Source organism: Thrips palmi, unplaced genomic scaffold (assembly GCF_012932325.1).
Source record: "Thrips palmi isolate BJ-2018 unplaced genomic scaffold, TpBJ-2018v1 HiC_scaffold_19, whole genome shotgun sequence".
Lineage (NCBI taxonomy): Eukaryota > Metazoa > Arthropoda > Insecta > Thysanoptera > Thripidae > Thrips > Thrips palmi.
The window spans coordinates 10,784,332-10,809,381 of NW_023144628.1; the positions used below are offsets into that span (position 1 = coordinate 10,784,332).

A 25,050-nucleotide genomic window follows, 5' to 3' on the forward strand; every position below is an offset into this window, starting at 1 on the left:
CGAGATATGCTGAATCGATTCGGGTATCGCATTCTTGCCGTTTCTAGAACAAAAACGTCCACCTGGTAATCCCCTGCAAGAGCTGGAGAGGCCAGAACGCCTTACTTTCCGTTTTATCACGATTCCCGCCAATGCGAATAAACCGCTGCACCCCACCCTTCCCCTCCCGTGGCAACCCCCTCCCCTCCCCGTCTGAATCATGCGTTACGAGAAATAAGGAAGGGAGAGGGAGGGTTTGTTTTGCCTTTGTTTAGTTGAGGCCGTTTTTTGTTGAGATCAATAACGACTTTGCCATTATAAATTGCAATTTGTGAACGAATGTGCCCTTCTGTTGGAAGATTGCACACGCCGTGAGCGAGATGCCTAGTTGAGGATTATTGTGGAGAGTGTGGGACTGGGAAGCGCTCAAGGCTTGAGGCCGCGAAGCGAAGGAAAGTGATCGGAGCGTGTTGTGGTGTGGGGTTTCTCGGGATGGAGCTCCTGTGATGCAACTGGAACTGTGACTTTTGCATTGAGTTTTCGCTGCGATGGTGCAAACACGGCGAAAGGACGACACGTCCTTTTCAAACGAGCCGGATCTGAGGCGCAGCACAAGAGAAACGCGAGTGGTGCGTATAGCCTTCTAACCATCACGGTCTTGGCCGTCTTGTCTTGTCACTCTCCATTCAACAAGAGATTAGTTCCTTACTTACCTTGCGTTGGCTTAAAATAAAGTGCGCTTTCGAGACCTACAGTTTTCCAATTTTTCGTTTTGTTGCGTTTTTGCTTCCCGAAGCCAATCGACGCCCTGCTCTAGAAGTGTTAGTGGAGCAAGGACAGAGAGCTAGACTCTTTTAACACATCATATTTATCGAAAATTTTTGTTTAAGGCAGAGGTTCTCTTCATTGATTGCCCATGAAATCTACAAATAAAGGTTCCAAGTTCCTCCCACAGTCCATCCTCATGTGTGTTGCAACAGTCTGTTCAGCATAAACAAATATTTAGAAACTTTTTTTTGTCATCATCTTTTCAAAAATTTTCTTCAAATTCATTACTAAAAAATTGTAACATTTTCATTTTCCCAATGAGCTGTCTGTCAATCATCATTAGAGGCTCATTGTAGCATGGAGATTTTGAAAATTCATTCGGTTACTAGCTTTATTTTTCATGATCACTTCAGCTAGAGCCATTAGTACAAGTACCCAAATACTGTGTCCATTAACACACACTATGTGTATAAGCTTTAAATGCTAGTTCCACAATTCATCACAAATTCATCTAGTGAAAGTTTTCTTAACTGCCTTTTACCACATATTTATTGTTTGAACAGTCGATCATCTGTTCATTTGTTGCCTTGTGCATTGCAAGACATAACTTTTTTTCACGAATCCTTGTTTTCATCCTTTTAAAATTTCAGTTAAGATTCAAAGTGTCTGACAATGATGATGACGAGGATGAGCGTACATCATGGTCGGGAAAAGTCAGGAGACATCCTACAAGAGTCCGCCGTGCTACTTTGCGATACTCTAGTTGTAAGTAGAGTAGATATGTTGTTTTGAATTCAGTAAATTGTAATGGTTCATTTCTTTTCAACAATTGCATTTCAGCTCTCTCAATGCGTTCCCGAGGTCATGTGGATGGATCAGAGACTGATGATGAATCTCATTCTGATGATTCTATTTTTGATTCAAGGAGGTGATCTTCTTACCTTGTTTGTTTATTTGTTTGTGATTGATTACTTCTCAATAGTAAATATGCCAACGCTCTGTATCTCTTTGATCCTATCCAGATCACGGTCATCACGAACAGTCCGTCGGGTGTCAAGGTCTTCTAGGCGACGTTCTGGTGACCATGTTGACACTAGTACGGACCACATTGATATGGGTTTGGAAGAAGATTTGGCACACCAAGAAGATGAGGGTATGTAATGTATTTTACTCATTGTTAATTATGAACCAATCCCTTTTGTGTTTGCAGTTTTTTAAATGCAGGTGCATTTCCTTACTTTTTGAGTTTAGTGCTGTGCATGTGATACATAAAGTTTCATTCTTCTTTTAGGGGTGCGTCGTAGCACTAGGCAGCGCAATCATCCTAGCTGGCTGATTGGTACTCAAACATTGAGAGGCTATCCAAGTTATGATCAAAATCCGAAAGAGCCATCATCAGTAGAAAAGGCTAGTAATAGCCGAGGAAATCGTAGTAGAGACGGTGATCACTCCTCCCAAGAGGTATACACATAAACAGAAGACTATAATTTAATTTATTGATTTTGACACAAGAAAACCATCACTCTAATGTCATTTCCATCAGTCCCCTCAGGTTGCAGGGCCAAGCCTTCGTAGTCAAAGAAGTGTGAAGTTGGAAACTAAGGAAGATACTGAAAGTGAGGAGGAACCCGAAAAAAGTGAAGAGAAGAAGGATGCTGAAGAGATGGAAGTTGAACCGGGTCCAAAGGAAAATGGCGATGATGCATCATCTGAAGAAGAAAACGAAGAAGTGCCTGGGTCAAAGAAAAATTCACGGAGGACAAAAAAACGAGGTGACAAGGTTTCACCTCAAAATGAGGTAAGGTTCCTTTGTGTTGACTGCCCAGGATTTCAATTTACGCATATACATTCTCTATCATCCCACTTAAAATTTGGTCTTTGCAGAATTTCCCAGACATGTATTCTCGTGTGAAGAGAGTACGCCGTCAAACCAAAAGGTTCTCATATCCTATTAGCCATTCAAGGGGATTTTCAAGAGGTAATTTTGCTCATTTGCTCATTCAATTTCTATTTTTTATTTTAAGTCAACTAAACACTTGTTTATGTCAATGTCAGATGGAGAAATGATGTCTCAAACTCAAAGCTCATCTGGAAGTGATGATTCTGACTCTGACCAGCCTTCACGTCGAAGTTCTTTGAGGCAAGACACAAGGAGAACTTATCAGCTTAGGGTGAATAAGCCAACAGTCGACCGTTTCCAAGCAGGTCAGTTTTTATATTTCACATCATAGAATTTCAATGTCCCTCATTGTAGAAGCTAATGTGGTTTTTCTCTCTAACAGAACCTGTCAGACGTCCTCCTCGTTCATTTCAAAAAGCACTGTGTAATTCTGTCTTGCGTCATCTTGGACGTAGATCAACCAGTCGTTTTGCTCCCAACGTCTCGTCATCCAGCAGTGATGATGGTCAAGCTAGATTTGACCACAAGAAGACCCACTCTCGGTAAATTTATCAAACTCTATACTGTCTTTGTTCTCTTGCCCCTGTTCCCGGATGATTTAATTTTTTTCTGTTTCTTTCCTCCTTGTAGTCATCATCATCCTAAAGACGCTGCAAAAGTAGCTGGACACCATCTTACTCATTCTAAAGATGGCAAACCTGCCACTCTTGCAGATATTGATCCAATGGCATTGGATACCAGCATTAGATTCCAAGCTGTTGGAGGGTAAGCTGTTCATAAATGGTGTTGTTGTTTTTTCCACCTCTCTGTACTACAGCAATTTAATTTTTAACAATTTTTCACTAGACTGGAAGAACACATCAAATGTTTGCAAGAGATGGTTGTTTTTCCCATGCTTTATAAGGATGTATTTGATAAATTCCACATAACTCCTCCCAAAGGTGTTCTGTTTCATGGCCCACCTGGTATGGCATATTCCAATTTGTCACTTAATTACCTAATCAAGTCACATCACAATATTCTATCACTTCTTAATTTTTATAGGTACTGGTAAGACTCTTATTGCCAGAGCACTGGCCAATGAATGTAGCCAAGGAGATCGCAAGGTTTCATTTTTCATGCGGAAAGGTGCAGATTGCCTCAGCAAATGGGTTGGAGAGTCTGAGAGGCAACTCCGCCTTTTGTTTGAACAGGTGCCCCTTTTTTTCCCCCTTTACCTTACCTTTTGTTTTGGTAGCTTATTTGTTTCTCAGCTTTAAGCAAAGTATGTTTTTCTGTTTGCAGGCATATCAAATGAAACCTTCTATAATATTCTTTGATGAAATTGACGGACTTGCTCCTGTCCGATCATCTAAGCAAGATCAAATCCATGCATCTATAGTTTCAACACTTCTTGCCCTAATGGATGGTTTGGATAGCCGTGGGGATGTCATTGTTATTGGTGCAACAAACAGAGTTGATGCCATTGACCCAGCTCTTCGTCGGCCTGGTAGATTTGATCGTGAATTGTATTTCCCCCTTCCTGCTTGTAAAGTGAGTGCTTTGTCACTACAGGGTATTTCCTTGTTAATGTCATAACAGACATAAACCTAAAATAACGAAATCATAACATTTTACTCGTAGGAGAGACAAGAAATTTTAAAAATACACGTCAATAAGTGGGATAACAAACCAGATCCAAGTGTCATTAGCAAACTTGCTGAGCAATCATCAGGCTATTGTGGATCAGATCTGAGGGCATTATGTGCTGAGTCAGTAATTCAAGCATTGCGCCGTACTTATCCACAAATTTATAAATCAAATCAACGACTTCTCCTAGATGCTAATAAAGTTCAGGTAAGCTTTCCTTCCTGATGGAAATTCAATTTTGGTTTTTCATTTTTTCTTTAATGTTTTCATATTTTATCTTACATCCTTGCAGGTGGCCTGTGAAGACTTCACCCTCGCACAGAGCAGTATTGTTCCAGCTGCTCATCGTGTATCTCCTAGTCCTGCCAGCAAACTTCCTGTTTTCTTGGAGCCTCTCTTGAGTGGTAGATTGGAAAGTATCATTACTCAGATGAAGGATATTTTCCCTCACGGGCTGTCCAGAGACAAAAACAAGTTAGTAGGACTTCAATTCTGGTCAATTTCTCTCTCCCCTTCCATTAAACTTTTTAACACAAATGCACTTCTCCTTTGCAATTAATAGTTTCATTCTCTATATATTTGAAACATGAGACTCTTTTTTCTCAATTTCAGGCTTTTTGTGGTCCACCAACCAAGGCTCATGATTGTGGGTCCTGGTTCAGACTATGGTCAAACAACTCACTTAGCACCAGCATTGTTGCACCATATGGAGCATATTCCAGTGTACACTTTAGATCTTGGTTCCATGTATGAAGTCAGTGCTCGCTCTCCTGAAGAAACTGTATCGCAGGTCAGGATAAGGAATTAATATCCTTGCTTATCAAAGTTTAGTTCTGACTGATCATATCTCTGGGATTCCCAGCTTTCATTGACTGAAATGGCTGACTTGCATGCTTCCAGGTTTTCCAAGAAGCTCGCCGTAACCCACCTTCTGTTGTGTATCTGCCAAGTATTGGACAGTGGTGGGAACAAGTACCACACACAGTTCAATCAATATTTCTTCTGCACCTGCAGAAATTGGATATGAGTAGTCCTGTTTTTCTGCTGGCAACATCAGATGGTCCAGACGTAGCATTGCCTACGGAGGTATGTTTATGACTTATGTTATGACGTTATGGTCATTAATGTGTGTAACCTGAGCTATATGTCATCCATGTCATTATTGCATTGCAGCTGAAAAGTGTCTTCAGTGGATACCGAGATGAAATATTTACCGTAAAGAATCCTAGCAATAAGGAGCGTGAAAGTTTCTTTAGTCCTCTAATACTTCAAAGCACTCTTCTGCCTCCTAAACCTCCTAAGCTAACTGGTTTGTATTTTTTCATCACTAATCATTAAAGCTATTGTTATTATATTTTGGGTCCCATTGCAAATTGTAACTCTAATGCAATTACACACTTGTCCTTGTTACAGAAGAAACTTGGGAAGAGCTCCCTGTAGCACCTCCACCAGAACCTGCTAAATTAACTGATGAAGATTTAGCGAAATTGTATGCTAAGGAAGAACATACTTTACGTGAGTTACGAATTTTCCTCAGAGAAGTTTGTGCCAAGCTTGCCCGTAACCGATTGTAAGTATTTGACTAATAAAGCTAGCACTTGCATCTTCTGTGGAAGTAATTTTACACCTTTATCTTTGTCAAGATTCTTCATGTTTACTAAGCCTGTGGATGTTGAAGAAGCCCCAGACTATTATGATATCATTGAGAAACCAATGGATCTAGAAACAATGATGACTCGCATTGATAAGCATGATTATGTATGTGCTAAGGAGTTTCTGGATGATATCGACCTTATTTGTAGGAATGCTTTGGAATATAATCCTGACAGGTATGCTATTGATTCTGAAAGTTACTCAGAAACATTCTAAATGCCTTATGCAATAATTCAATTTCTTTTTCTTTTTTATTTTAGGGATCAAGCTGACAAACTGATTCGGCATAGAGCATGCTTTCTGAAGGACACTGCTTATGCTCTTATAAAAGCAGAAATGGATTCAGATTTTGAAGATCGCTGCCGATCCATTTCATCTGATCGAAAGAAACGCAAGGATAGCCCCTCAAGATATGCTCCTGCCCCAGAATTCATACACACCACGTCTTCTGCCCACAAAAGTAATCAATTTGAGTAGCATTTGTGTAGAGGATAATTTTCAATGTAGGCAGTCTTGTTTTTAACATATTATTTTTGTAGATCAAGGCACCAATGGAAACAAAGACGGACCAGCACGTCTTGTCAATGGTGATGTGTCGAGCCACTCGTCAGTAGCATCCAACAATGGTGCTGTCCCAAATGGCCCTCTGTCAAGTCGCAAGCGACGTCCTAGTAGTTGGTCCAGAGGTTTTATCAGCAAGCCTAAGAAGAAGAAACTCTCAGAAGATCATCCTCAGGAAAAGCAAGACACTGTAAGATATACCCGTCTCTAATTCAATTTTGTTATATCTTATCTTTACTTTTATTATCTCATCGTAAAATAATTCTTTTGTGCTTTTAGGCAGTTGAATCGGTAACTCAACGTGCAGGAAGTGCACCCCCTTCCTCACCACCTCCCTCTCCTACTGGTGGGGACCGAAGCCACACCCCGACTGATTTATCATCAAGACACAGTAGTGATGTCAAAGAAACAGCTGAAAAGACAGAAGTTGATAATGCTAAGTTCGCCAGCATGAATGGCAGCTGTGAAACACATTCTGATGATGATATGGACCAGACTAACCTACCTGACTCCAAGGGCCCTGATAACAAACGTTGCAGAGACAGCAAGTCTCCAATTAGACCTGACAGAGAAAGTCCCAAAACGAGACGTACGTCATCAGAATGCAGCAAGCCAACAGCCAGTAAGTAATCATGTATTAAGTCAGGTGTAAGCTGTTCAAAGTACTCTGTAACATGTTTATTTCCTTCAGGAAATTCCACATCCCCAACTGAGATGAAAAAAGAAGTGACCATTGATACATCAGACTTGGAGAAATTACTGACTTCAATAGTTATTGCAACAAAAGACTGCCATGTTAAATCATTAACTGAACTTTATATTCGACTGGAGAAGAAGATCTCAAGTTTCAGTGATAAGTGGGATCGTAGCTCATTGCCTCAGGTAATCATCTTTTCTTATTTCATGATTTGTGAACCATCGAGATTTGTATTATTTCAGAAACAAAAGTTATAATTGTTTGTTCTGTTGTTTTAGGTTCTTCGAGGAGAAATTGAACGCTTCAAAGTGTTCATGAAACCATCGTAGTAATCAGAGCGACATCGCCCTGTGCACTGCCAAATCACTGCCACTCTTATTGGAATTTGTGTAATTTTCCATGTGAGTTTGTAGAAGTTTTATTAATTAATTGAAAGTAAGTTACAATCCAATAAGCAATTGCAAGAAGTATTTGTTACTGTTGATAGTCTCTCCAAATTACGTTTGTAAGATGCTGATATGCATTAATGTCTAGTTTTTTATACAAGGTGAGCAGAAAGTCCTAGACACATTTTGGGCAAGAACGCTTTTAGGAGTAGCCTGGTTGGCCCTTGAGCTTAGTCAGGGTGAAATGGCAAGATATTTTCCATGCCGACAGTAAGACTGCAATAGTACGTGGGACTTTTTGCTCACCTGGTGTTATTTTAATGTTTAATTATTTGACTTATACTTAGATGAATTGAAAAATCAGTTTGTGTGCTTCAAATAATGTTAGTGCCTGTAAAACTGTCCTGTATCCTGAGTTCAAACTAGTTGCATTTTACGTTAAATCAAAATACCAATTCAAAATGATTGGTTGGCCAAATAAAGATAAGCCTGGCAAAATGTTACTTTACAGGTTCCAATTTTTAAATCCAATAACTCTCTTATTAATAGTCTTTTATTTTAGGGATTAATTGTACATACCTAAATGCATGTTATGAAGGTTGCAATTTATCCTGTTCTTTTTTAATCAAAGAAGTAAAACTATGATACCAAATGTGTTGTACATAAATGTCAACAGACTTCAAAGATGAAGGGAATTTCAATTTTGTCCTTCTGTATCTTCATATACCTCAATATTATGTTGACTATATATAACTATTTCAATAATAATTGTCCCATAGTTGTGCAGGGTATTAAGTATGGCTACCTTGTTCAAGTGGTCATTTTTACCGACACTGCCAGTGTATTTGTGGTAATGTTTCCTTCATGTTGCCTACTTCTTGTAATCTACTGTTAGGTTGTAAACTTTCCTTTACAAGTGAACTGATGATACTTAATTATCTTTATTGATTCTGTATTCAGAAAGCAGTTTATTTCCATTATGAAAGAATTACTTGCACTGATTAGCAATGTGTATTTGGCAAAATCATTGTGGGGCATTGTTTGTCAGTTTTAGCTTGAAGAAAATATGTGGTTCTGCACTACTAAGACTAAAAATTCTGTCAATTTGATTTGTACAGGCTCTCCCAGGCAGGTCTGCTACCTACCTTTATCCCATGACTTTTCTCATCAGTTTCTTTAATTTTTAAATCTCAAAATTTTGTCTTGAAGTCCATTTTTAAATCTGTGATATTAGTGGAATATGGTTCTCTCTAAGGTTATCCCCTGGGCAACAGTGGATTGATGAGGATTGTTCCAATTGAAGTCTGATAAAAATGCCACTGGTGTTGTTTTCGAATATTTTTGTTTTGATGTGTGGATTTTTTTCATCCGAAAATTTGCCTTTCAGCCTATACGTATTAGTCATATTAAAATTAAAGCCCTTTAAGGCTAATTAATTGAATAATCAAAGGAAAAATGTGTGTGCTGGCGTTATTAACCGACTTACATTTTAAAACAGTGTGTTGCTCAACTGGCTTCCATTTCTTCCTGCCGTTTTTTAGTCATCTCTTTGAAAGTACACTTGTAATTAGCATATTTTTTCCTAGTCGGTATTTTGTGTCATTTATATCCTATTCATGAGCTCAAAAAGAGACTGCTAAGTAAAAAACACAATTGTGCTGTTTCTCTGTTTGTATCAGTGCATTAATAGTAATTCTCCTTATTTAGGCATCTCAGTACTTGGTTTTCAGTATTTTGTTAAATAGGTTGCCAAGCTTCCATATAGTTCAGTCTTTGATAGGTTTTTATTTCTTATTATTGTGTAAGACTAATTTTTTCTCCACATTCTTGGTACTTCCTTAGTTTAAGAACCTCAGACTTGCAGGAATGCACAAAAGGATGTGTTTAACGACTGTAATAAGGTTTGAAATAAAAGTTAACAAGCTGCAATGGCCATACATTTATTTTACACGAGCTCCCCTCGTGGAGTCCACTAGGAAGGCTGGAGATGCCCGACGAAGACCTCGCCCTCGCCTCAGTCTTGCGTTACTGCGTTACGGATACGGGACGTCCGGACCGTCCGGACCCGGACCAACCCGGACGAGCGGCGTGGTCGCGATGGCAGTGTGGTGTGGCGCGGCTAATCTCGTGTAGTTCCCGGGTCGTCAGAGGTCACTGCCCCAATAAGGCAAACCATGAAGCAACGCTGGGCTCGCTCTACGCTCGAAGAGAGAGCGAAAATGTTCCCTTCTCTACACACTGTAGTAGATGTTGATCCGTAAAATTGAGCCACCTCAAATATTCCTTCGACTTTTAAGGCGTGGAAATGCTTAGTGAGAGTTTCCCGTCTAGTTTCAGTCAGTTTGAGACACTGAACGGTAGCAGTCACTCGTAGCACTGCACTATTTTGGTGGCTGCGACGCGTGGCGAAGCGCAGTCTGCTCCGGCAGTGGCTGTCTGCGTGTTCCGGGCGTGGCGGTGGTGGCGGGGCTAGTGGCCGCTCGGGGAGACCTGGCCGAGGATGGCCCAGGACTTGGGGTCGAGCGTGGAGTCCAGGACGGAGTCCAGCACGCGGAACAGCAGCCAGCCGCACAACGCGTAGAACAGCGCGATGCACGTGTGGTGCACGTAGTACAGGCTGCAACAGCGGAGAGAGAGAGCGTGAGCGCCGAGCGTGGGTCCGGCGAGCCGGCGGCGCGCCCAGAAGTGCCAGAAGGCAGGCAACCCAGACGACAAGACCGATAGGAGGTACTTACATTCTGAGGACCCTGCGCGCGCGCGGCAGAGTGCTGAGAGGCTCCTTGCAGCAGTACTGCCGCGACCCAAGGATGATGATCTTGAGGTACTCCTGGGGGTCCACGGGCACGGTGTTGTTGATGTAGAACACCTCCTGGTCCTTCCTATCGAGGCTCTCCCACAGCGCCCACGTCCGGTCGTTGCGGAAGTCCCAGTCGCGCATCGTGAAGTACTGCAGCACGCTCATGCCGGCCGCGATCTTGCGCTGCACGCGCACCATGCTGCAGCACGCACGGAACAGCGAGAGGCAGGTTAGGTTAGGCTAAGTTCTACGGGCGGGGCCGTCGCCCCGGGTCGCCCCACAGGCCACGGCACTTACAACGTCTTCTGCATGGCGAGGGTGAGCAGCAAGTCGATGGCGTAGGCGGGGAGGGTCTGGAAGAAGAAGACGATGAGGGTGTGCGCGAGCCAGTTGGTGCGGCTCGCGCCGTCCGGGTACCACAGCACGGTGTCGTAGGGGTACTCGTGGATCTTCTCCCTGCCGAGGTCGATGATCTCCCCCCACGTGATGCGCTGCTTCTCGTTGGACGACACGTTGTACACCGGCGTCCGCTTCGCCTCGTCCTGCCTGCCAACAGCGACCGACGGGAATTGTGCCAGAGTCGCGACGGTGCGGGCCGCGCGCCTAACGGGCGCCTAACGGGCGCCGGGTAGGCAACCCATTGCGCTCGGCACGCCGCGGTGTTGCGGGCTTGCCTATCATCGCCCGTGAGGCGCGCGGGTAGGCAAAACTCACGACCCGGAGCGGCCCAGCCAGCACCGCGTTGCGGCGTTGCACTCACGAGAGCCGGGTGCGCTTGTAGGCGATGAGGATGAGCGCGTTGATGCACACGTCGACGGGGACGACCTCGGCGTGGTGCTGGGCGTCGCACATCATGGAACGCAGCACGCCCTTGCCGGAGGCGATGACGATGCCCGTGGGGCCGTTGAGGCTGTCCACCCAGCCGGGGACGGGCTCGCGCAGGGCGGGTGTCACTGCGACACAACGATTCGTAGAGGACGGGGATTGAGGGAAGGAATGGCGGGGGTTTTCTGAGCTTACCGATGGAAGGCCGCGCGATGGACAAGGGCATCTTGGTGTGGTACTCGTCGACCAGGCCCTCCGACAGCTGCTTGGTGAACGTGTATGTGTTGGGGTGCTTGCCCATGAGCCTGCAACAGACCCGTTTAGACCCATTGCCAGCAGTTGCCGCGGGCGGTGGAGAGCAGGGGTACCCACTGTTTGGTCAGAGTCTGGAGGGTGTCAGGGTCCGACTCCCTGCACAGCCGCATGACCTGGTGTGGGTCGACCTTCGGCCGGTACACGCGCTCCTCCAGCACCTCCTGCTCGCAGTTGCAGAAGGCCGTCGACACGTACACGAAGGACTGCAACAGGGAGGGTGGTCGTTACACGATCGTTACAGGGCCGGCCTCCCCGGGCCACCCCGGGCCATCCCGTCCACTGCGGGCTCTGCAGTGCAGGCACCAGGTACCTCGAGCTTGGCGATCTGGCAGCAGAAGTCCAGGACGCTCTTCGTGCCCGCGGTGTTGTCCTCCACGGCCTGCTTGAGGGGCAGCTTGAAGTTGAGCGAGGCGGCCATGTGGAAGACGATGGACACGTTGTCCAGCACGGTGCGCTGGTCGGCCTCGCTCAGCCCCAGCTTCTCCTGCCCCACGTCACCTTCCAGCGGCCTCAGCTGCTCGAAGGCGGCCGGCCGCTCCTTCAGCAGGCGCTCGAACACCTGAGGAACAAGAGCAGGTTGAGGCCGGCCGTCGCCGTGTCCACGTCTGGGGCATGGCCGGGCATGGCGGCAAGGATGGGCACCCTCCCGGCGAGCTACTCACAGGCAGGCGGGACATGGCCTCGACGCGCGCGCGGGTGGAGGTGCCGTGCTTGGGCCGCACCAGGATGTAGACGGAGCGGACGTCCGGGCAGCACCGCAGCAGTTTCTCCACCAGCACCTTGCCCATGAAGCCCGTCGCGCCCGTCACCAGGACGTCGCGGCCCGCGTAGAAGCCAGCTACGTCGGGCAGCAAGACGGGGTCGGCCTGCACGTCGGCCTTCATGTCGGCCACCACGGCGGGCGACGACCGCGAGGGCGCCATGGCGGGCTGTGGGCAGAGGACACATTACTGTAGCGTTCGGCGTACTGCGTACGGCGAACTCGGTCGGATTTACAAGTTGAACGAGGCATGGGCGGACTACTGCCTTTTTTTCGCGGTTTGTCCGAGGCTTGGCGCGCGGCGATGCGGCGACACGGCGACATGCAACGTCCTGGCCCGGCGCCGGGTGAGGTGCGCCGCGGTGCACTATTGCCGCCACTTATCTCCTTGGAGACGCACTTGGTGGCGTGGCGGCGCGCGGACGTCCTGGCCGTCCTGGCCACGTCCTGTGCGGCAAGGACGACACGAGGAAGCGACAGGGGATAAGCATCACCTTCGGCGGCCGGCTTCGACACGCGTACGCACGCACGCAGCAGCGTGCTTTGGCCATCGTCAATGACGGGGACGGCGACCGACGAGGACTTCCACGACGCCGTGGTTTGGCGGTCGCGGAATCCGGCGAACAGCCGTCCGCGACGACACTCCGCGCTGCGGTTGGCTGCGGAAGCGAACCGGCGAACCGCCATCGGAATCGCCCCTGCCCCCTCTTCCCTCACCGCGACATCGCGACATCGTGACATCGTGACTGATTGACTCTCTCCTTCGCCGTGCCCGCGGTGACTCGGTGACTCACGCGCCAGAGCCGCGCCGCCAACCTCACCGTCAATTCCAATTCATTAACAGTGCTGCATCTGCACCGACACGGCCGCCGCGCTCACTTGGCACACCGTGGGGCCTTAGCCGCGAATAGGGGCATAGCGGCCGACGGGGCGGGGCTAGAGACCCTCCCGTCAGAGATGCGCAAAGGGGGGCCCTCTCAGCCAATCACAGACGACTGGTAGTCCCATGCGGAGCGAGAAGCCCGAATTCGCCCCGCGCGAGGCTACGCAGGTAGCATCTGGTGCGGCACAGCAGGTATGGGGTCGTGCACATACCACGTGACCCATTTAGGGGGAGGGAGGGGTCGCGAAAAAGTCACGGCAAGTCACAAGGGGGGACGGGGGGTTGCCAAAAAGTCACGTGACATGAATTTCTCGGAACTTAACGGACTGCTCTGCACATTGTTTTTAAAATTAAAAATGATGACACTTCAATAAAAATTACAATTCTTACAGCACAAGCACACTCTTGCCGAGGAATGTGTTATTCACATTAAAAACCACTCAGTTCGTAGCTTGCAAAGAATTTTGCTTTCGTAATGTGGCGAAAAAAAACTTCAAATAAGAGTTCACAATGCAAACACGTTCTTTTTACTAACAGGAGGTTTGCAAACAGCGAACAAATGATTGGTCATCCCGAAAACAATCTTTCTATAACGAACAAGTTATCGCAAGGTTTTCAGTGAGCAAGCAAACAACAGTAATTCATTATCACTGACAACGTAACGCACGTTTTCGTACGCGGGCGCGCACAAATACCTTAAAGTCAGTTAATGTGAACCTTTCAAGTCCTGTCCAGCTGTGGTAAAGCTTTCTTGTTCACACTCGAATCTTACGCAATCCAAGAAACAATGAAAAGACGACAATATTGGCGAAGCAGTCTTACTAAATCGCAATAACCAAATTCCAAAAATTACCACGTGACTTTTGGGGGAGGGGGGAGGGGTCGGCGAAGAGTCACAGAGGGTCACAAGGGGGGAGGGAGGGGTCTAAAAGTGGCCTTTTTTGGGTCACGTGGTATGTGCATGATCCCTATACGGCGGTCGCCCGCTAGCCTGACTCAGGGTGCCTTTGACTCCACGGGACTACCAAGCGCTGGCTTGCGCATCTCTGACGGGAGGGTCTCTAGGCGGGGCGGTGAGTTTGAAGCGCTGAGCGTCAAGCGCGGGGGGCAGGGTGGGCAGGGCGGGCAGGCAGGAAACGCGTTTCGCACACGCACTAAGCGCAGCGCCGACGAAGCGCTAGCACCGCCTTATGCAAACCTCGGCGGCTTATGTACTATTTTGGGTACCGAGCTGTCCGTGCGTGGGAGCAGGTGCGTGTGCGTGTGTTTGTGTGTGCGCGCGTGTGGGTGAGCGAGCGGAGTCGCAGTTATTAGGCCCGACCTGACGGGTCACTGCACTGCACCACTGCACTGCCAAGGAAAATGTCTCAGGTCATTCGCCTGTCGACATGATGATAATCGACAGATAGCGCGCACGGGTCGCGGCTGGGAATGCGTGCCTTAACACATTCACGACCGGACTCGTTTTGGGCAAACGTCCCCTCAGGACCGGAGTCTGCTTTGACCAAACCATGCATCTCCCAGACCTCGCGACTAGATATAAGCACGAATCATGCAATAACAAAACCAATCAGCCGAAAAAAAAATTCCGGGAACCCCGCGCCCGGACGGTCGCGAGGGCCATGCCCATTCACGGGTACAGGGTTCCCGTGTGGACGCCAACGACATTAGACGCGGGAACGCAGTACGGAAACACGGTTCCCGATCAAAATGAGTACCAAAATCATTTTATTTTTCAAAAATAAGGAAGAAAACGCAAGAAGTCTCAGTTTGAAGCTTGTATGGCCGTTTTTGAGTCCGGGAACCGTGTACCCGGACGGTCGTCAGAGACATGTCCAGTCCGGGAACACCGTTCTCGTACGTAAAAGCGGCCCAGAAAGCTAAATGAGGGTATTTTTGGAATCAGCGGATCGACCCCAGGCCATTCGCACACTTTTCGACCTGTTTTGAGCTGTTACAACCAACCCGATTTCCACACGGCCTTCTTGACGTGCAGCAGAATCGGGCCGTGTCAAAATCGAGTTGGTTGTAACAGCTCAAACCAAGTCGAAAAGTGTGCGAATGGCCTGGGCTCGATCCGCTGATTCCGAAAATTCCCTCATTTAGCTTGCTGGGCCGCTTTGACGTACGGGAACGGTGTTCCCGGACTGGACATGTCTCTGACGACCGTCCGGGAATCATGTACCCGTACCAAATTCATCGTACGAGGTCCGTTCAAAAAGTAACTTGCGTCTTTCGTTGAGGCGGTTCCAAAAAAATATGTCTCATGATCGTGACAATTCTGTGAGGCGAAATCGGAAAATCGGATTTGTCCGGGAACGGTGTTCCCGGATGGTCGTCTGGACTTTTTCCCGTACGGGAACGCGTGTTCCCGGACGGTCGTGAATGTGTTAAGCGACTCTGGAGCTCAAAACGCGTCTAGAGTTTTGTCCGCCTCCACTGGTCTTCTGGCACACTCTGTGCCCCGCACGGCGCACGCGGCACACCCTGCCCTCCTCACGTTCCCTTTTCGTTCCCGCGCGTTAACGCATCCCCACAGTGTCGTGTTTGCGCAGCAGCCCCGGAGCACAGCCTTGCGACTTGGCTGGGCTGACTTTGCGGGACGCGGCGCGACGCGCGCGCACTTTTACGGCTTTCACTTGACATATTGCAAGCGCGCGGGTGTGCTGTGTGCTGTGCCTGGGTGGGTCAGGGCGCCGCGCGGAGTGCGCGGTGCGGTACAGACAGCATCGTTACGTTACGCAAAGCAGAGTGACAGGGGCGCCAAAACGGCAGCGCCATAACGTGGCCGTGTTCTCAGTCGCAAAAAAAGTGAAATGTGGCTGCAATTGACGCAATCCGAACCGCAGATAGTCTCTCGATCGGGGAGCCCCGCACCAGCCAGTGATAGTGGTACGGTACGTACTAAGAGAGAGCGCAAACAAACTCTCTTTGCAAAGGCAAATTTGCTCGGTTTGAAGAAAATGAGTTGTGGACACAGGTTAGGGGCCTATAACAGACACCCTTTATCAGGCTTTTCTTGGGCGGGGGGGGGGCTTAGTTGAGCGGGATCTTGTTGTTTTTGTGCGTTTTTATTTGACGCCACAAGTTGCTTGTTGTCTTCACTGGCGTGCCCAGGGCGTGCCACTGCCACTCGACTTGGGCGCTTTGTTCTGTCACTCTGTCTCGCCCTTCAGTGACACACTCGCCGCAATCAGACTCTGATATCGAGGCGAGGCGGCAGTGCGAGGCAGCCATGGCGGCAGCGATCCGCGTCGGGTGCATGCACTCCGGACGACGCGCGCGACGCGCCAAAACGAGGCGGCAGGCCGGCAAGACAGTCGCACAGTGGGCCAGAAGCCGGTGGAGGCGGCCTAAACTCTAGACGCGTTTTGAGCTCCAGAGTCGCTAAATGGGACTCGAACCGAACGTGTGACCCCACCAATGAATTGCTCTCCGAACGAGGAATCCATTGGTGGGGTCACACGTTCGATTCGAGTACTGTTAAGCGCCTCTGGAGCTCAAAACGCGTCTAGAGTTTTGGCCGCCTCCACCGGCTTCTGGCCCACTGTGAGTCGGCCGCAAAATCAGAATCGGACACCAGCCGCACGCGGAAGCTTGCTTCATGCCACTTGATGCAGCCTCGGGACGCGTCGGGAGGATGGCCTCCAGCTGGACTAGTTTTTCTTTTAATATGCGAGGAAGTCTTAGAGCGAGCAGCGAGCACAGCGGCGGCGTTATGGAAAACCATAAGCGGGCCGCGAAAGAACGGCGCGGCGTGAGAGAACGCAGAGACTGCAGAGACACTCAGCACCGCCAGCCTTGGCGGCCTTGGCGCACAAGCACCACTGCACCACTTGACACTTTTCCTTCTTATTGGTGATTGCAGCAAATCAAGGTCGTCGGAAAATGGAGCCTCCCCTTTTCTCGAACGACGTTGCAAGACGGCTAGCGATGCTTGTTTACCGCTCTGATTAGCGAGTCCCCGTTTGGCGGTCTGGCGTTGGCCAGGCCAGGCAGGCCGTTGTCCTCGTGGCCGTGCTGGCCGTGCTGGCCGTGGCACAGGTGGGCGGTGGCAGTGTGGTGGCAGCGCGGCAAGCTTCAAGCTGCGCCGGGCGCCAACAGCCAAGCCAGCTAGCCAGCCACTTGTTGCACGCGAGCGCCGCGCGCCGGCGATGCACAGTGGGTCAGAAGACCGGAGGCGGCGGCCAAAACTCTCGACGCGTTTTGGGCTCCAGAGTCGCTAAATGGGACTCGAACCGAGCGTGTGACCCCCACCAATAGATTGCTCTCCGAACGAGGAATCCATTGGTGGGGTCACACGTTTGGTTCGAGGCCTGTTTAGTGACTCTAGAGCTCAAAACGCGTCTAGAGTTTTGGCCGCCTCCACCGGTCTTCTGGCCCACTGTGCGATGCAGGCCGGCCAGCCTCAGAGTCCATTCCATACAGTTTCCCGCCGAAAGGAGGCGTCACTGGACTTAGCTTAGCCGCGGCGATGCGGCGCAGGCCAGACCCAAGGCGCGCACGCAGGGATAAGGTGGGACAGGTCACGGACTGGTCTGTACCCAGTACTCGGGTCTGTACTAAGTTAGTTACTAAGTGAAGCCGGCAAGCTGTTGTTTCAGCCCGGGGGGCGGGGAGACAATTACATTAACCCCAGGGCTCGTCATTTCGGCCCCAAAGCAGCAAACGGCGCAGCCGACTCGCCGTGACTCGCCAGCCGAGCGTCCCAAAAGGTGCATGCACTGCAACTTGGATCTGGGACGGGGCGCGGCGGCACCCCCGTGACAACCGTCACACCGTCAGCAGCGCTTTACCTGAAACCTGGTGTTCAGTGGTGTTCGGCTGGACGTCCACTGGCGGGCGTCGGGTACTTCACCGACTCGCACTGGACACACGCGGACTATCACGCCACCCGCCGGACACGCAACGCGCGGCACTACACTGCTAGGCACTGCACTGCCAGGCACTGCGAGGCACTGCTAGGCACCAGGACGACGTCGAGCACGGCGTGGCGCGTTGCCGTTCGCGGATCAGGGGGACCAGGGCCACCAGGGCGCTGCAGCACTCGCGATGCTCGCGATAGACTGGCGGTTTGGCGCGAACCCTCGCGGCGCGCGGCGCGCCGGCGTGGCGGGGCGTCGTCGCGTGGCGGGAGGGCCGCGGGCGCGGCGGGCGCGACCATCCGCGGATGCCACGAGGAGGACGACGACGTGCTGCCCGTCTCGAGGCGTGCCCCCCCCCCCAACTATTTTCATTATTCGTCGTGTGGCTTTTGCGGTCGCGAGGCTGTGTGTAAGTTTGCCTCCCTTCCCTCCCCTCCCCTCGCAGCGTGCGCCGGTGCATCTAGCCCAGCCCAACGCGCTGCGAACTGCAAAACACGAGTTTCGAGGGAATCTACCCGCTGCCCCGCGGGCGCGACTCTGAAGACTCTGAAAGAGCCGAAACCCGAGTCGGCCGGCCGGCCGTAGGCCGTATCAGCCCCGAGGATCTGAACAGAGCCAAGCCGGCCTAGAGCAGCAGCCCGGTGGCGGTGGCGTCGGTGTGAGAAACTGCAGCGGTATACCGCGCACAGTGGGCCAGAAGACCGGTGGAGGCGGCCAAAACCCTAGACGCGTTTTGAGCTCCAGAGTCGCTAAATAGGACTCGAACCGAACGTGTGACCCCACCAATGGATTCCTCGTTCGGAGAGCTATCCATTGGTGGGGTCAGGAGTTCGGTTCGAGTCCCATTTAGCGACTCTGGAGCTCAAAACGCGTCTAGAGTTTTGGCCGCCTACACCGGTCTTCTGGCCCACTGTACCGCGCCGCCCCGCCGACCTGACGACGCGCTAGGCCGTCTCGGCCGTCTCGTCCGTCTCGACCGTCTCGCGGCGGCTGCCACTCTTTGCCGCCACCCACGCCGTAACGCCTGGCCTGTTGACACCTGACACTTTTCTCCACGCAAAACTTGTATTTGTCGCACCACCTCGTTTCGTCGGGGACGGCGGGGACGGCCGTTTTGACGGGTTCCTCCGAACACTACAGCGCCTTGGCCGAAACAGGTTTCCACCACATGCGCACTGTTCTTGGAGACGGTGACTTCAGTCTCCGACCTGGTGTAGTGTTTGATTCGGCAAAGGCGTATGCAGTCGTGTTTCACTAGACAGCCACACCGTCGGGCGGCGACTCCTCGGCACCTTGCAGTGCAGGCAGGGTGATGCCACTCACGGTGGCGGCTGGCTACACTACACACCCAAAAGGCCACTGTGTTTCTCGGATTCCCGGCAGATGTCGCTTTCCTCGGGCTGCGGGTTGGGAGGTCATTTTCCTTTGTGAGTTCTGAGCGCGCCGTTATGAGGCTCTCTTTTTCCCACCGCGGTCCCGGGGCGGCGAGAAGGCGAGGAGGCGAGGAGGCGCGGTGCAGCTGGAACTGGAGTCCTCATCTGCGGCTAGGATGGGTAGCGGTGACACCCGAGTATCTAGGAGTCTCTCTCCTAGGCGAACCTCTCCAGCCGAGTCTTCGCGAGCCCCTCTAGCCGAGCTGGGCTCGCTGCTCCATCATCAGCGTTTGCGGAAATAAGGCAGGTGCCTGGCGTGCAGAACTGCTGCAGGCTGCAGGCCGCCACGGTGGTGCACTCCACGGCCCGTGCGGTGCGGTGTGCGGGCAGCACCGTGCCCTGGATGCCCTGGATGCACGTCCCGGTGTCCGGCATGCTGTAGTGGAGTGCGAGAAGGGCTGCAAGCGGCGAAGGCACCCTGGAAGCAAACTGGAGCGGCCCTTGGCAGTGGACCAGTGTGTGGTGCACTGCTGCAAAGCACTGCACTATAACTACGAGTGCTGCGGTAACGTGCTGTGGTCCACTCTAATTATCCCTCCCCTTCCCCCTACCCTTCACGGACGGTTTTGGAGCATTTGCGGCTGTTAAATCGATATTCGGCCGGAAAGGGGCGAGCCGCTCCCAAGATCTGGGGCACATCTTCCTTGCTTGAGCGCGAAAACCGCAAGTCTCGTTCGAGGTCGTCGCAAACCGAAACCGCGACAGGCGGCGACAGGTGGTGCGTAGACCGGGGCCTTGTTGGTGTGCTGGAGGCGTTGCTGGCAGCCTTCCTCGACTTCGGCCGCCAGCAGGCTGATTCCCAACGGTGGTCTCATCGCTCTGTCCCTCTCGCTCTCCCGGATCGTCCCGCTGGGGTGGGAGAGAGACAGAGCGCCGCACAGTGGGCCAGAAGACCGGCGCAGGCGGCCAAAACGCGTTTTGAGCTGCAGAGTCGCTACACAGGCCTCGAACCGAACGTGTGACCCCACCAATGGATTCCTCGTTCGGAGAGCAATCCATTGGTGGGGTCACACGCTCGGTTCGAGTCCCCTTTAGCGACTCTGGAGCTCAAAACGCGTCTAGAGTTTTGGCCGCCTGCGCCGGTCTGCTGGCCCACTGTGCGCCGGAGCACTGTGCGGAACCACCCCGCAGGACTCCAGAAGTCAACAGGCCGGACTGTGGTTTAGGCGCCGCGACGCCGCGGAGAGTCGAGCCCAGCGATGCGCACTGCGCAGCACCGAGCCAGATTGCTGGATCGCCAGATGCCCGCGAGATGGACCGCCTAGCATAGCGGCCCGCAGCCCGGCCAGCGCACAAGATTTTATCACACAGGCGCGACCCTGACCGGGGCCAAGGTGTGCGAATCCAGATTAATACCAGATTAGTAGGAACGGCCGATTGTGTCTCCCTCCATGGGTAGAATAGAAGTAGGAAACTTTGGCGGCCCGTATGCAGGGCCATGGCAGGGCCTAACCGCGGTGCTGATACGCGGACCATAAGTCGAACCGGAACTACGCGCACCGTAACGTGTCGCCCTCGGTCCTCTGGGCAAGGCAATGACGCACTCTGACACGGCGGGGAGGCAGGCTGTGACTTTGCGACGACAGTCCGGGTCATTCCCTCCGCACTGTCTCGTCGGCACGCGGGAGAGACAGGACGCCTCGCGGCGAGCACGGCGAGGAGGATGAGGACGGGTCGGGCAGGTCGCCCCGAGGGTCGCCCGATGGAGGACATTCCGGCGCCCCACAGTGGGCCAGAAGCCGGTGGAGGCGGCCAAAACTCTAGACGCGTTTTGAGCTCCAGAGTCGCTAAATGGACTCGAACCGAACGTGTGACCCCACCAATGGATTGCTCTCCGAACGAGGAATCCATTGGTGGGGTCACACGTTCGGTTCGAGTCCCATTTAGCGACTCTGGAGCTCAAAACGCGTCTAGAGTTTTGGCCGCCTCCACCGGCTTCTGGCCCACTGTGCGCCCGAACGCCGAACCCGGTGATCGCGGGTGTGGCGTCTGCAAACAAAGCGACCCAACACCCAACATCCATCACTCTAGGCTGGGACTCCCCCGTACCGTTCTCGACGGAGACAACAGAGAACGTACTGTACAGTGGTTTGCCTGTCCAGCGGGCTTCGGTCCCCCTCGCACTCGTGGCTCGACCCGCAGGGCTGCGAGAGAGACAGGGCGACGAAGCACTGCTCAGCCTGCAGCCGGTGGGCCTGCCTGCTGCGCGTCACCAAATGCATCCCATTTAGTTCGCCATTCGGCACCCTGTAGCCCATTGTAGTAGCGTTCACGAACCGCGACTAGCAACGTGCCGTGCCGCGAACTCTGCACCCTGCATCCCATTATGGCTGCCGTTTGAAACACGCGTCGCGTCGCCGACAGACAATGCACCACGCTACGCCTGGCTACGCCACGCCGCCCGGACTTCCCTTTTGGTCTGTAAAGTTAAGGGCGCGCGCCCGAGCGGCGCCGCGCCGAAGCGCCCGAGCGCCGCCCGCGGAACGAAAACATGCCATGAACTCGAACGTGAATGCTCAAAATCAAAAAGTGGGTCAATAGTTGGATTCCCTGAACCATCCCCTTTCCAAAAATATATATTTTAGTGCACTTTGGAGATGTTTTCGTTCCGCGGGCGGCGCTCGGGCGCTTCGGCGCGGCGCCGCTCGGGCGCGCGCCCTTAACTTTACAGACCATTTCCCTTTCCCGGCGCACCGAGCCCCAGTCCCCTACATCCACGGCGTCGACATCCCCGCGAGGCGACAGTGACGGGAAAGGACGGCCGCCGACCGCCGCGGCCGCCTCTCGCGAGACAGGCATAGGGAGGGCCGCCCGGTGGGTAGGCCACCCATCCTACTCCGCCGGTTTCGCTCGCGATCGCGGATTCCCCCCTCTCCCGGTCAGCTGACTGCCCTGACGTATGCTGCGCTGCTGCGCCTGTGCCCCGTGCCCGTAAACAAACAAGAAACTTGTCCGCCGGTCGGTAGTTGTGCTTGCGGCGGAGCGACTGTCACAAACAGTGGGTGGACTTGGACTTGAGCACTTGGAACTCGCCCTTGATAGCAGCCTCATCTTCGGTACGATTCCATTCAGGGTGGAAGCCAAGCGAAAACGGCGCAGCAGCCACAGAGCCGCAAATTCTTCTGGTGCAGCGGTTCAGCCGAGAGGCCTAACCTTCCCCAATATGTCTTCCCGTGGACGCATTATTAATTTGATGCAAACAATTACTAGCGGGTCGTGAGTATTTGACTTGATTTGTTGTATTCCATTCGGCTTTTTGCAGGACTAGTTTGTTCTGGGAAAATTATTATTTCCACTGAAGATAACATTAGGAATTTTGTGTGTATATTTATGGTCACTCCCTAAAGATGAGTTTATTGGTAGATGTCGGTGTCCTGCTCACTCCAAACATTCATCACAGTTTACTGGGGGGCCAGCAGCTCTGCAATCAAAGGATTATGCTTTCGAGGTAAGTGTTTCTATTTTATCCATGATTTGTGTTCAAGCATCGCTGTCCTGTACCTAATGCAATTTTTACTTTCCGTTTCAGATGACCTGTTCCACTGTGCGATATGGACCTGGTGTCACTAGGGAAGTTGGTATGGACATGGCCAACATGAAAGCCAAGAATGTATGTGTGATGACAGATCCTAACATTGCTAAGCTGCCACCTCTGAAGGCCACAGTGGATGCTCTGACTAAAGCGGGTGTGAAATTTGAAGTTTTTGACAAAGTTCGAGTGGAACCCACTGATGGAAGGTAAGAGTGAAAAGTCTGTTTTGTTCTGATCAAAACAAAATTAATTATTGACACATGCATTGTTTTGTTGACTTTCCTTTCACAGCATGATTGAAGCTGCAAATTATGCAAGGGCTCATGACTTTGATGGTTTTATTGCTGTTGGAGGTGGTTCGGTTATTGACACCTGCAAAGTGGCAAATTTATTCTCCTGTGACCGGGAAGCTGAGTTTTTAGATTACGTAAATGCTCCAATTGGCAAAGCAAAACCTGTAACTGTCCCACTAAAGCCATTGATAGCTAGTAAGTTTCTTTTGAAAAAAATTATGCTCAGATTAGATATTTAATTATTTTGACTAAATTTTTCTCTCTTTTCAGTTCCAACAACATCGGGTACTGGGAGTGAGACAACTGGTGTAAGTATTTTTGACTATAAGAAGATGAATGTCAAGACTGGAATTTCACACCGAGCACTCCGTCCTATTCTTGGCATTGTTGATCCACTGCACACCCTTTCTTTGCCTGAAAAAGTTTGCGTTTACAGCGGGTGAGTCAATTAATTTTCTATTTTTAGCCTAATGGCAGAGTGGGGATATATGATAAAAGTGTTTTTTTTCTTCTTGTATTTGTCTAGGTTTGATGTCTTATGTCACGCTTTAGAATCATACACTGCCATTCCCTACACAGAACGTAGCCCCAGGCCAGAAAATCCGAATCTCCGACCAGCCTATAATGGGCAAAATCCTATTTCAGATGTTTGGGCAAAATTTGCTTTCGACATTATGCGCAAGTACTTTGAAAGGTAAGTTAGAAGTCTGAAGTGGCCTTCACTTTCCTTTTCTCGTTTTCATTTTTGAATCTGGTTGGCATTTCAGAGCTGTGTACCAGCCCGATGACTTGGAGGCAAGATCTCAGATGCATCTTGCTTCAACTATGGCTGGTGTTGGATTTGGTAATGCTGGTGTGCATCTTTGTCATGGAATGTCATACCCCATTTCTGGAAATGTCAAGAGCTTCCAGCCAGCTGACTATGAGTGAGTTCTGCGTCTACCTTGTACTTGTTGTACTATTTCTTCAACTTTCTCTCTATTCATATGGTACCTTTTCAGTGACGATCATCCAATGATTCCCCATGGTCTCTCCGTGGTGATGAGTGCACCTGCAGTTTTTAATTTCACTGCTGCTGCCTGTCCTGAGCGTCATCTTGAGGCTGCTCAGATTCTAGGCACAGACACTACAAATGCTAAGAAAAGTGATGCAGGTTAGTTTAATATTTAGTACTTTGAAAAATCGCTCAAACAATTTTTCTAAAAAGTTTGATAATACTTACTATGTAATTGTATCAGGCCGTGTCTTGGGAGATACGATGAGACGCTATATGCAGATGATGAAAGTTGAAAATGGTTTATCGGATCTTGGCTACAATACTGATGACATCCCAAAACTTGTGAAAGGAACTCTCCCTCAGGTATAGTTAATTTGCTTGAATAGAATTTTACAGTATTTTATACCTGTTAATTGTTGTCCAATAACATTTTTTTCAGTCTCGCATAATTAAACTGGCACCACGTGAACAGTCGGAAGAAGACCTCCACAATATGTTTGAAAATTCTATGACTGTGTATTAGGTGGGACTGAAACCAAACACTGATAAGTAGAACGCTCTCTCTTATAGCAGTGTGTATTGATGGAAATTTTACTTGTACATAGATATCATATTTTAATGTGCACAAATATATTTTACCCTGAAACATTCACCAGATGATATAAAAATATAAATTCATTGTTGACGAGAAAAATTAAATCACTCAAAAAAGTTACGCTAAGATGATTTTGAAGTTCATTTCATGGAAACACTCCACACACAGGCATACTTAAAAAC

At 50.4% G+C, this 25,050-nt stretch overlaps 3 protein-coding genes across 5 annotated transcripts; 2 read left to right on the forward strand and 1 right to left on the reverse strand.

The window, feature by feature from the left end:
• The first annotated feature begins 194 nt into the window (after window positions 1-194).
• LOC117645627 (ATPase family AAA domain-containing protein 2-like) lies at window positions 195-9,502 on the forward strand. Its single transcript, XM_034385882.1, has 25 exons — window positions 195-608; window positions 1,398-1,512; window positions 1,588-1,675; window positions 1,770-1,900; window positions 2,039-2,208; window positions 2,291-2,545; window positions 2,632-2,725; window positions 2,803-2,952; window positions 3,030-3,189; window positions 3,278-3,412; window positions 3,494-3,612; window positions 3,692-3,840; window positions 3,932-4,180; window positions 4,271-4,483; window positions 4,569-4,750; window positions 4,889-5,066; window positions 5,177-5,362; window positions 5,450-5,585; window positions 5,690-5,846; window positions 5,920-6,105; window positions 6,190-6,389; window positions 6,469-6,680; window positions 6,770-7,112; window positions 7,182-7,372; window positions 7,466-9,502. The coding sequence occupies exons 1-25, from the start codon at window positions 528-530 to the stop codon at window positions 7,514-7,516; spliced, it is 4,131 nt and encodes a 1,376-aa protein (XP_034241773.1). The 5' UTR covers window positions 195-527; the 3' UTR covers window positions 7,517-9,502.
• Window positions 9,498-18,219, reverse strand: LOC117645628 (putative fatty acyl-CoA reductase CG5065). The gene is made up of 9 exons (XM_034385884.1): window positions 17,950-18,219; window positions 12,173-12,439; window positions 11,821-12,069; window positions 11,568-11,713; window positions 11,391-11,500; window positions 11,131-11,323; window positions 10,668-10,916; window positions 10,309-10,569; window positions 9,498-10,190 (listed from the first exon to the last, which is right to left on the reverse strand). Exons 2-9 carry the CDS (start codon window positions 12,431-12,433, stop codon window positions 10,043-10,045), a joined length of 1,617 nt encoding a protein of 538 aa, XP_034241775.1. The 5' UTR covers window positions 12,434-12,439; window positions 17,950-18,219; the 3' UTR covers window positions 9,498-10,042.
• Window positions 18,220-22,316: 4,097 nt separating this feature from the next.
• LOC117645921 (probable hydroxyacid-oxoacid transhydrogenase, mitochondrial) lies at window positions 22,317-24,994 on the forward strand. Of its 3 annotated transcripts, XM_034386478.1 has the most exons (11): window positions 22,317-22,449; window positions 22,524-22,667; window positions 22,815-22,899; window positions 22,981-23,189; window positions 23,275-23,471; window positions 23,547-23,715; window positions 23,803-23,970; window positions 24,044-24,202; window positions 24,278-24,429; window positions 24,515-24,636; window positions 24,713-24,852. In XM_034386478.1, the coding sequence occupies exons 2-11, from the start codon at window positions 22,615-22,617 to the stop codon at window positions 24,794-24,796; spliced, it is 1,398 nt and encodes a 465-aa protein (XP_034242369.1). In that variant the 5' UTR covers window positions 22,317-22,449; window positions 22,524-22,614; the 3' UTR covers window positions 24,797-24,852. The 3 variants fall into 3 exon arrangements, with proteins under 3 accessions (XP_034242369.1, XP_034242368.1, XP_034242370.1); XM_034386477.1 differs by having other exon boundaries at window positions 22,370-22,667; window positions 24,713-24,994; XM_034386479.1 differs by lacking the exon at window positions 22,524-22,667 and having other exon boundaries at window positions 22,375-22,507; window positions 22,714-22,899.
• Window positions 24,995-25,050: the final 56 nt, after the last annotated feature.

Coding starts and splice junctions, on each gene's coding strand:
- LOC117645627 (XM_034385882.1), top strand. CDS start 528: ATGGTGCAAACACGGCGAAAGGACGACACGTCCTTTTCAAACGAGCCG. Junction 3,841..3,931: donor TCCGCCTTTTGTTTGAACAG/GTGCCCCTTTTT, acceptor TTCTGTTTGCAG/GCATATCAAATGAAACCTTC. Junction 4,751..4,888: donor CTGTCCAGAGACAAAAACAA/GTTAGTAGGACT, acceptor TCTCAATTTCAG/GCTTTTTGTGGTCCACCAAC.
- LOC117645628 (XM_034385884.1), bottom strand. CDS start 12,433: ATGGCGCCCTCGCGGTCGTCGCCCGCCGTGGTGGCCGACATGAAGGCC. Junction 10,570..10,667: donor CTCGCCATGCAGAAGACGTT/GTAAGTGCCGTG, acceptor TGCGTGCTGCAG/CATGGTGCGCGTGCAGCGCA. Junction 10,191..10,308: donor GCGCGCAGGGTCCTCAGAAT/GTAAGTACCTCC, acceptor CCGCTGTTGCAG/CCTGTACTACGTGCACCACA.
- LOC117645921 (XM_034386478.1), top strand. CDS start 22,615: ATGTCTTCCCGTGGACGCATTATTAATTTGATGCAAACAATTACTAGC. Junction 22,668..22,814: donor CAAACAATTACTAGCGGGTC/GTGAGTATTTGA, acceptor GTTTATTGGTAG/ATGTCGGTGTCCTGCTCACT. Junction 23,472..23,546: donor ACTAAAGCCATTGATAGCTA/GTAAGTTTCTTT, acceptor CTCTCTTTTCAG/TTCCAACAACATCGGGTACT.